The sequence below is a fragment of the Pelophylax lessonae genome (assembly GCF_965119305.1).
Source record: "Pelophylax lessonae genome assembly, chromosome: 3".
NCBI lineage: Eukaryota > Metazoa > Chordata > Amphibia > Anura > Ranidae > Pelophylax > Pelophylax lessonae.
This window is the reverse complement of record NC_138770.1, coordinates 45,634,378-45,645,427: the sequence shown is the minus strand read 5'-3', so window position 1 is coordinate 45,645,427 and position 11,050 is coordinate 45,634,378. Positions and strand designations below refer to the sequence as shown.

At 53.0% G+C, this 11,050-nt stretch overlaps 1 protein-coding gene across 1 annotated transcript in view; it reads right to left on the bottom strand.

Annotated features, from left to right (window-relative positions):
• Positions 1 to 1,704: 1,704 nt before the first annotated feature.
• The window catches only part of CAD (carbamoyl-phosphate synthetase 2, aspartate transcarbamylase, and dihydroorotase), a 68,918-nt gene continuing 59,572 nt past the window's right edge, over positions 1,705 to 11,050 (bottom strand). The window contains exons 37-44 of the mRNA XM_082249389.1: positions 11,005 to 11,050; positions 7,207 to 7,281; positions 5,776 to 5,988; positions 5,565 to 5,690; positions 4,116 to 4,271; positions 3,658 to 3,759; positions 3,467 to 3,561; positions 1,705 to 2,110 (exon numbers count right to left, since the gene is read on the bottom strand). The exon at positions 11,005 to 11,050 is cut by the window's right edge and continues 121 nt beyond it. Coding sequence (XP_082105515.1) covers positions 2,008 to 2,110; positions 3,467 to 3,561; positions 3,658 to 3,759; positions 4,116 to 4,271; positions 5,565 to 5,690; positions 5,776 to 5,988; positions 7,207 to 7,281; positions 11,005 to 11,050 — 916 coding nt within the window. The 3' untranslated portion in view covers positions 1,705 to 2,007. The remainder of the gene's footprint in view (positions 2,111 to 3,466; positions 3,562 to 3,657; positions 3,760 to 4,115; positions 4,272 to 5,564; positions 5,691 to 5,775; positions 5,989 to 7,206; positions 7,282 to 11,004) is intronic.

Sequence of the window (11,050 nt, the reverse complement as noted above, 5' to 3'; positions counted from 1 at the left end):
GTAGGTCAAAAAGTATTTGGACTCAACATACGATCGTTACAGAGGGCCCTACGCTAGGACCGAAAAGATGCATGAAAAACACACTTAAAATAAATGGCTTGAAAATAGAATGGAAATCATTTTAGGCTTCTGCATGACCAGGGGAACGACAGGCTAGTGCTATAAAACTCATGATTGGGACAGACTTGGGAAGCTGATCAGAGATGGAGTCAGGGACCTCTATTGTCTTATACCCAGTGTTCTATCCCTGGGAACGATGGCAGGTTTGTGCCATGTCGATCGAGGATAGAGTAGGAGACACTTATACCTTCAATCTGGAGTGTTTTGTCCCTATGATTGGGGAACGAAGACAGGCTTGTGCTATACACCATGAAATTATCAGAGACAGAGCCAGGGGAGCTGATCAGAGATGGCGTTAGGGGACCTCTAGGTCTTATTCCCAGTGTTCTGTCCATGTGATCAAGGAACGATGGCAGGTTTATGCTATTTGGAGTTAGGATGTTGATCTGGAATAGAGTTGGAAATATTTTACCTTAAATCTGGAGTGTTTTGACCCTATAAAATTGGGGAACGAAGACAGGCTAGTGCTAAACACTTCATGAAATTAATCGAGGGACCGAGCCGGGGGGGGGCGGGTCAGGAGAAAGGCCGGGGGGGGGGGGGGGGAAGCGGGTCAGGAGACAGGGCCAGGGGGGGAAGCGGGTCAGGAGACAGGGCCGGGGGGAGGGGGAAGCGGGTCAGGAGAGATCGGAAGTTGAGGAGAGTCAGAAAGCTGATTGGGGACATAGTCCAGGACCTCCATCTGGACAGTGTTAGGGACTTATATCTCCTTATTCCATTGTGTCCTATCCCCACAACTGGGGAATGACTGGTTTGTGCTATATGCTTTATGAAATGATCAGGGGACAGAATAAGGGACCTTTACCTCTTATTTCCAGTGTTCTGTTCCTATGATCAGAGAAGTCCATCTAGGATTATACGCTTCATGAAATGATCAGGGTAAGAGTTGGGAAGCCGATCATGGACACAGTTGGGGACCTCGAACTCTTATGTCCAGGCTGTTCCGTTCCTATGATTGAGGAACGATAACAGATGTTCTATACGCTTCATGAAATGATCGGGGACAGTTAGGAAACTGATCATGGACAGGGTTAGGAGACCTCCATCTCTCATTTGCAGAATGTTCTGCCATTCTGATTGGAGAATGATGACAGCCCAATGCTACGCGCTTCACGAAACGATCAGGGACAGAATTGGGGAACACAATCTCATATTTCTCAAGTCTTCGGTCCTTAAGCTTGGGGAAAGATGACAGGCTAGTGCTACACGAGACAAGACCTACAAGAGACCTTTATTTCTTATTTTAGAAATGTTCTGTCCCTAGGATTAGACAGAGTCTCCCTTTTATTCCCAGTGTTCTTTGAACAGGGACTGAAGCTCATATTTCTGGAGTATTCTCTCTCTAAATCCATCCTTGTTCTCAATATGTGGGTTTTGTATTTCTGAGATTCTGCTTCCATGACTGTATATTGTATTTTTATGCATTTTTTGCAAGTTTTGAAAGATTTCTGCCCCCTTGTGCTACTGGAATCTTTCCTTTTAACCTCAACACCCTTCTTTGTAAGCCTCGATATTGCAGTCGTAATTTGTCAAAAGGTCAATGCCATTTATGAGGGTCAGGTAAGTGTCACATAATTAGGCCAGAGTAGGTCACTCACAGCACAGCTAATATACCATATGGAAAATGAACAATGGGGGAGCAGCAAAGCCCTTCCACTAGCCAGACTATAAGCCCCATAATCCATGTAGACAGCAGCAGCATTAAGCGTTGGATGTGTTATGGGGTGGATGGAGTGGGGAGGCCGGGTAGTGCATCTAGTTTAGGAATTCTACAGAGTCCAAAAGTTGGTTCATAGTTGGTGGCTTCTCTTTGGTTCTTTTCCCTGGAGTGCAGCCTCAAAGATCCACATTGGGGGGGTTTGGTCGGTGTAACCATGTCGGGAGGGGTCAGTACTTTCCCAGGACCGTGGCCAGCAGCGCCATGCGTACGAACATACCGTTCTCAGCCTGGCGGAAGTAGGCAGCGCGGGGGTCCGAATCTACTTCAAAGCTGGAGGGGGGGAAAAAAAAAACAGGATAATGAAATGAGACAATCAGTAATGCAGGGAGTCCTTGAAACCGGAGACCCAATTCACTACAGATATTTAATCCTATGATAATTCCCCTAACAAGTTCATATAATTTCCCCTGCACACTGAAACCCACCCTCCCCATCCCCCCAGAGCTCCTACAACCCCCTCCACACTCAACCCCACCCCCCAAGAGCAGCTCTTACAACCCCTTCACACTAACCCCCCCTCCGAGAGCTCCCACAACCCCTCTTCACTCAACCCCCACCCCCCTAAGAGCTCCCGCAACCCCTCCACACTCAACCCCCACCCCCCTAAGAGCTCCTGCAACCCCTCCACACAACCCCCACCCCCCTAAGAGCTCCCACAACTCCTCCACAATCAACCCCCACCCTCCTAAAAGCTCCTACAACCCCTCAACAATCAACCCCTACAACCTCTCAACACTCAACCCCCACCCCCCTAAGAGCTCCCACAACCCCTCCACACTCAGCCCCCAACCCGAGAGCTCCTACAACCCTTCCACAATCAACCCCTACACCCCCCCCCCCCCCCCCGAGAGCTCACACAATCCCTCCACGCTCAACCCCCACCCCCTGAGAGTTCTTACAATCCCTCCACACTCAACCCCCACCCCCCTGAGAGTTACCACAACCCCTCCACACTCAGCAACCACCCCTGAGAGCTCCTACATCCCCTCCACACTCAGCAACCACCCCTGAGAGCTCCTACATCCCCTCCACACTCCACCCCCCTTAGAAATCCTATAACCCCTCCACACTCAGCCACTACCCCTGAGAGCTCCTACATCCCCTCCACAATCAACCCCCCGGCCCCTGAGAGCCCCTACAACCCCTACTGCTGCTGAGTTCCTATAACCCTCCACACCCAACCCCCACCCCTGAGAGTTTTTATAACCCCTCTACACACAATCTCTCTCCCCACTTCTGCACCAAAGCCTACCCCCTAGCTCTCACTACCCCTCTTCAGGCCCTAAAGCTCCTCAGATCCTATTTCACCCTCCATCGTTCACCACCTCTCCACCAGTAAAAGTGATTTTGCGTCGCATTTGCGCAGGAAGAGAGCGATCGAGGTGGTGTTTCAATATGACAAAGTAACCCAATGGGGCTAGAAAACTCCTCCACCCGTTTCCTCATATTTATCTCAAAATGTATCAAGTATGCATTAAGATATTTGAACCAACTAACCTACATTTCTACACCTAGCTGTTCTCTTGAATGCCATAGGCTGCAGAGGGTTAGCTGCATGTGTCCCCCGTCCGTACCAATCACAGAACACTCCAAAGTCACATGTCAGTAGCACAACCTGAATCTCACCTTATCTCGTTAACTCGCGGCATTGGGTGCATGACCACCATCTTCTTCTTGGCCCGGGTCATGATGTGCGGAGTGAGGATAAACTGGCCAAAGCACTGGAGGATGACAGAGAAAAGACGTCAACCCGGCAAAACTGGGAAACAAAGCCGACTCCCCGATATCATCAGGTAGGATTTTAAAGGGTTACTCACCCGGTCATACTCCTCCTTGTTGTCAAACCGTTCCTTCTGTATGCGGGTCATGTAGAGGACGTCCGTGTCCGGCAAAGCCTCTTCAATGCTGTCAAACTCTTCCTATGACCGCAAAGAAAACACACGATGTCTGAATACACCCTGGGCTCCCTTCAGTTAGTGTGCTCCCTTTTAAGTCCCTCCAGACTCCCTGGGCTCCCCCACCCCCAACACAATGGGCTCCTTCTCCAGCCCCTGCCAACACAATAGGCTCCCTCAATGTCTCCACCCAACACCCCACATTCCTCCCATTACAATTTCCCTTCCAGAGCCAGTCCTAATAGGCTCCCTCATTACCACCTCCCATTACAAACCCCCCCCCCCCCCCAATACCCTCCCAACATCCAAGACCCCCCTTCCAAGTACTCCTGACCCCCCAGGTTCCCTCAGCAGTGCGAGCACCATCTCCAGCCCCTCACCTGTTTGATTCCTTTGGAAGCCACAAAGTGGATGATCTTAGAGGGCATCCTCAAGCTGCGTGGTGTGACATACCTCAGGTTGATACGGTATTGGGTGAGGAGGCAGGCCAGAGAATGAACCGTACGGCCATGCTTCAGATCCCCAACCATGGTGATCTAAAGGAGAAATTACATCAAATAAAGACACTCCAGTCCTGCATGCGCCATACACAGCAAGAAGAGGACAGCCTATGAAGACAACGCAGGACACAAGCAGCTCCATATACTAAGCTACAGGTCATTACATCCGATGGAAACCTCAATGGGAAGGAATGATAAAATTAGATCTTAAATTGTATTCAAACCTTTGAGTAAATGAAATTCCTGAACGCTGGCATGTCCCCAATTGTCTTGCTGTACCAGGGCCCATAAACTATGTACAGAACCCTATAGAAATGTGTTCAATTATCGTAAACACGTTTTATCAATTCCTAAATTCATTCAGTTTGTGAAATCATTCAAAATGTTATGAAATCAGAAATCCTTAAATTCCAAAGCTGAATGAAACCCCGACAGGTTGGCTCAACCAACCATACAGACCATGTATGAGGTCCTACAGCAGATACAATCTGGAATGTTACAGCAGACCCTTAAACGGGGTAAAAATCTAAACAAAAAGGGTACAATTGGAATGTAATGTATATCGTCAGCTTAATTTAACACAGAGGTGCCACCCTTGCTTTCAATGGCGAGTTTACATGTGTTCTATGAAGGAAATATATATGTGGGGCACCAACGCTACCCAATCACCCTGCTAGGACATGGGAGGACCGGCGACCCATTGGCGGCGTCCATGGGAGGACCGGCGACCCATTGGCGGCGTCCATGGGAGGACCGGCGACCCATTGGCGGCGTCCATGGGAGGACCGGCGACCCATTGGCGGCGTCCATGGGAGGACCGGCGACCCATTGGCGGCGTCCATGGGAGGACCGGCGACCCATTGGCGGCGTCCATGGGAGGACCGGCGACCCATTGGCGGCGTCCATGGGAGGACCGGCGACCCATTGGCGGCGTCCATGGGAGGACCGGCGACCCATTGGCGGCGTCCATGGGAGGACCGGCGACCCATTGGCGGCGTCCATGGGAGGACCGGCGACCCATTGGCGGCGTCCATGGGAGGCAAAAGGGCCACAAGCAAAGTGCCAAAGTTTGCAGACCACTGTTCTAGATCCAATCCAGGGTACGTGTCCTACCTCTGCCACCAAGATACAAACAGAGAACCTTCCAGAAGTATAAGTAAATCACAATTGTCCCCAATGTTCATTAGTATGCTTATATTAATATCTTTTGTATTAAAAATGGTGGTGTCACCAATCTCCCACCCCTCATGTTGTGTATACAGAGTGAAAATGACCAGTGATATGCACAGCATTTAGTTTAGGACTGGGCAATGATTTGGCAGAACTTACGGTCATCCCGTTGACAGTCCCCAGCTCCTCCCGTATGGTGAATATATCTAGCAGTGCCTGTGTTGGGTGCTCCCCTACCCCATCTCCGGCATTGATGACTGGCTTGCGGCAGTGTTTAGCAGCCAGCTGGGGATTAAAAAGAGACATCACAGGGTAATATACATCACATAACAGAAAGATGGAAGAACAATCAGAATGAACGGCCCCCTACCTCCACTGCTCCCGGCTCCGGGTGTCTCACCACCAACACATCGGAGTAACAGCTCATCGTCTGCACAGAATCTATCAAAGATTCACCCTTCTGTGAGGATGACGTCGTCTCTGAAAAAGTGAGCACTGACCCTCCCAGACGCTGCATGGCTGCTGCAAACGAACTGCTGGTCCGCGTACTGGCCTCAAAGAACATGGAGGCCATAACCTTACCCTGGGGACAAGAGGACCGGAATAAGAAGGACCCAATATTGCCCAAGCATGCCACAGTAAACTTGACAGACAGTATAGACTGGAAGATGTTTATTAGAAACAGATCAACTACAATAAACTATACTAATACTACTGCCACAGCACTCCAGTATACCCTAGTAACCTAGAAAAATAAAAGACCACTCGCCCAATCGTGCCCTTCTTCTCACATGCTGCCCCTAAGGTCCAGGATGAGGCTGTTGCAGCTGAACCCAAAAGGGAACTGCATGCAGCACTCAATGGCCGAGCTGGGAAGACTCCAAAGGATCTATAGTATCCAGCCAGCCACCAGGTCAGCAGCTGAAAATTATGAAGGAACAAAAAACATAAAAAGAAGGGAACGGAGGTCTCAGGAAGAAGCTTAGGCCCTTACTCCTTGATGCTAGGCAAAAAACAAATCTACCTCTAGCAGGTGGCAGTTTGTCCTCCAGAAGGAGATACCGTGGGCTATTCTTTCTATATTTGTGACCAGCCTCCTACTCCGGCAGGTAGTGTTATAGCTAAATGGTCAAGAGTCAAGATCTCCAAACTACAGCCCTCCAGATTTTGCGGAACTACACGTCCCATGAAGCATTGTAAAACTCTTGACATTCACAGACATGACTAGGCATGATGGGAATTGTAGTTCCTGAACTGGAGGGCCTTAGTTTGGAGACCCCTGCCCTAGAGCGTCAAGATCTCCCTAGAGCAGGGGTCTCAAACTGGCAGCCCTCCAGCTGTTTCAGAGCTACAAGTCCCATCATGCCTCTGCCTATGGGAGTCATGCTTGTAACTGTCAGCCTTCCAATGCCTCGTGGGAATTGTGGTTCTGCAACAGCTGAAGAGCCAACAGTTTGAGAACCTTGCCCTAGAGCGTCAAGATCCCCCCTAGAGCGTCAAGATCCCCCCTAGAGCGTCAAGATCCCCCCTAGAGCGTCAAGATCCCCCCTAGAGCGTCAAGATCCCCCAAGAGAGTCAAGATCCCCCAAGAGCGTCAAGATCTCCCAAGAGCGTCAAGATCTCCCAAGAGCTCCACGCGGTGCTCAAAAAGCAAGCAAAAGAGAAATACATTGGTTTAACCTCATCTTATCTCTTCTCTGTTGGGTCTTCTGTTGGGGTTGACAAAAGTTGAATCATAATATGATCCGATTAGGTCTGCTAAGAAGAGTACGCTAGGTGCAAAATCATTAATTGGTGTTACCTTCAATATATCGACGCTACGCTCTTTCTGCACCAACATTCGCAGGGTATGAGCCACGTTGAACAGGTGGGACATCTGGAATAGACAGAAAATGGACGCAATGAACACAACTTATTTCCAGCATCTCATAGTACAGGAGTGGCCAGATACAACCATATCCCATTATGGCACACATTACAGCCAGGATCTGTGGTCTTCAGACACAACTAAGTTTCGTGTCTAGTGGGGACATCTTTCATATGCTTTCATTGCTAGAGCAAACAAGTGTTTTAACAAACCCAGTTGTGTTGTCCTTTAACACAATAGAATAAGACTGGTATATATGGGTATTATAAACCTTTAGCAGAGGAAAAAAAAAAAATCATCAGCCATTCATTAAGGAGGATCTCTGGTCAAAATACTGGACCCCGAGCTTTATAGCAGCTGTCTGACCTTTTGAAATACGACCCAAGAGACTTTACAATCACTTTAATGCAAAAATTAGACATTTACCTGAAAAGGCAAAAAGCAAAACCAATCTGAAGAATTAGACTCCTGTCCATGCATCGGACAAAGTGGACCTGTCCTTACCACTAGGATAGTGGATGGCATACAAAGCCCATTCGTGCTGGCTAGAAACCGAGGAGGGGGATTTGGCAGGGAATATACAGAGTAGACGTTTAGTTTCTCCTACATTTGCTAGTAGGGGGCAAGACATTAACCACTTGCTTACTGGGCACTTAAACCCCCTTCCTGCCCAGGCCGCTTTCAGTGCGATTGTATTTTGAATGACTAACTGCGCGGTCATGCAACGCTGTACCCAAATGACATTTTTATCATTTTTTTTTCAAACAAATAGGGCTTTCTATGGGTGGTATTTATTCCCCCCACTGGGGTTAATTTATAATTTTTTTTTTTCCCAGTAAAAAACACATTTTTATAGTTTGTTTAATTTTAAAAAGGGTGATTTTTTTCCTTCATTGATGTGCCTAGATGAGGCGGCACTGGGGGGGGACCTGATGAGGCGGCACTGGGGGGGGGGGGGACTTGATGAGGCGGCACTTGGGGGGGGGAGACCTGATGAGGCGGCACTTGGGGGGGGGGGGGACCTGATGAGGCGGCACTTGGGGGGGGGGGGGGGGACCTGATGAGGCGGCACTTGGGGGGGGGGGACCTGATGAGGCAGCACCGGGGGGGGGGGGGGGTTGACCTGAGGCAGCACCGGGGGGGGGGTTGACCTGATGAGGCAGCACCGGGGGGGGTTGACCTGATGAGGCAGCACCGGGGGGGGGGTTGACCTGATGAGGCAGCACCGGGGGGGGGGTTGACCTGATGAGGCAGCACCGGGGGGGGGACCTGATGAGGCAGCACCGGGGGGGGGACCTGATGAGGCAGCACCGGGGGGGGGACCTGATGAGGCAGCACCGGGGGGGGGGACCTGATGAGGCAGCACCGGGGGGGGGGGGGACCTGATGAGGCAGCACCGGGGGGGGGGGGGACCTGATGAGGCAGCACCGGGGGGGGGGGGGGGGACCTGATGAGGCAGCACCGGGGGGGGGGGGGGGACCTGATGAGGCAGCACGGGGGGGGGGGGGGGGGACCTGATGAGGCAGCACCGGGGGGGGGACCTGATGAGGCAGCACCCGGGGGGGGGGGGACCTGATGAGGCAGCACCGGGGGGGGGGGGGGGGTTGACCTGATGAGGCAGCACCGGGGGGGGGACCTGATGAGGCAGCACCGGGGGGGGGGGGGGGGGGGGGACCTGATGAGGCAGCACCGGGGGGGGGGGGGGGGGGGGACCTGATGAGGCAGCACCGGGGGGGGGGGGGACCTGATGAGGCAGCACCGGGGGGGGGGGGACCTGATGAGGCAGCACCGGGGGGGGGGGGGACCTGATGAGGCAGCACCGGGGGGGGGGGGGGGGGACCTGATGAGGCAGCACCGGGGGGGGGGGGGGGGGACCTGATGAGGCAGCACCGGGGGGGGGGGGGGGACCTGATGAGGCAGCACCGGGGGGGGGGGGACCTGATGAGGCAGCACCAGGGGGGGGGGGGGACCTGATGAGGCAGCACCGGGGGGGGGGGGGGGGGGACCTGATGAGGCAGCACCGGGGGGGGGGGGGGGACCTGATGAGGCAGCACCGGGGGGGGGGGGGACCTGATGAGGCAGCACCGGGGGGGGGGGGACCTGATGAGGCAGCACCGGGGGGGGGGGGGGGGACCTGATGAGGCAGCACCGGGGGGGGGGGGGGACCTGATGAGGCAGCACCGGGGGGGGGGGGGGGGACCTGATGAGGCAGCACCGGGGGGGGGGGGGGGACCTGATGAGGCAGCACCGGGGGGGGGGGACCTGATGAGGCAGCACCGGGGGGGGGGGGGACCTGATGAGGCAGCACCGGGGGGGGGGGACCTGATGAGGCAGCACCGGGGGGGGGGACCTGATGAGGCAGCACCCTTGGACCTAAAGAGGCAGCACCGGGGGGGGGGGACCTGATGAGGCGGCACTGGGGGGGCCATGATGAGGCGGCACTGGGGGGGCCATGATGAGGCGGCACTGACCTGCACTGGTGGGCAATGGTAGGTGGCACTGGTGGGCACACATGCGGCAGCAGTGGCTCTTCCTCTTGGGGACCGATGTCCCTCTGATAGCAACCAGCGATCAGCTCCCCCCCCCCCCCTCAGCGATTACTGGCTCTTCTTGCATCACGTCATTGGCTGACAGCTGATGAAGCGGCACTGGGGCACGCTGATGAGGCGGCACTGGCAGGCACTAATAGGTGGCACTGACCTGCACTGGTAGGTGGCACTGGTGGGCACACATGCGACAGAAGGGCTCTTCCTCTTCGGGACCGATTACCAGCTCTGTTTACATCACATCATTGGCTGACAGCTGATCACGTGGTTAAGGGGCCGGTGTTCCGTGAGAATTACCTACCCCGTGAGAATTACCTACCCCTCGTCACTTCCGGGGCTCGGCACTGTATGTAATGCGGCGGTTACATTAAAACAGGTGGGCTGCAATACGAGTCATCTCCGCTCCTGTCCCGGTCACTTCCCTGATCTCGGATAGTAAATATAAAAGCGGCAGCGGCTGTATGAAAACATAAATCACGGAGCCGAAAGCCGCTTTTATATTTACTTGCCGAGAGCAGGGAAGTGACCGGGACAGGAGCGGAGATGATTCGTATTGCCGCACAGCTGTTTTATGTAAGCGCCGGTAGGTTTTTCTCACGGTACACCGTGATCGTTTCATACTAGTGCGCATGCGCACTAGTAAGCTCCTCTGTTCTTCCATCACGTATCCGGGGCTCTGAGCATGCGCAGTGCTGCGCTGCTCAGCTCTTTCTGGCCGGAAGTGACGAGGGGTAGGTAATTCTCACGGGGTAGGTAATTCTCACGGAACACCGGGACTGGTCCCTTACTCTGATCTGTGATCAGCCGGGTCTCATGGACTCTCCAATTACAGAGCGGGCAGCGCACGCCCTGCAGGGAGTGCGCAGGCCGCTCATGCATGGGAAGATGTAAATGGACACCTTCCTGAAATTTTGGCCTGTGCTGTAGCCGTCTTTCAGCTATAGCGTGGGTATGAAGGAGTTAAATAGCCAGCATTGAAAAAGCAAAATTACAGAATCCCTCTTAAAAGGGTTTAAAAAGCTTTGCCAAGGAGCCAATAGAATGACCCGTTTAACATTTAGAAGAGAATTTCCTGGAATACAAATCTTTCTACGTTATTCTCAAATATCAGAAACACTTCTCCACCGTCACTTACAGAGCATCTAAAAAGGAGGGCACAGCCGTTCCCTGACTACGGCACACTGACCTGGTCCTTGGTGAACTGTTTGACGGACAGGATGTGTTGTCCAATG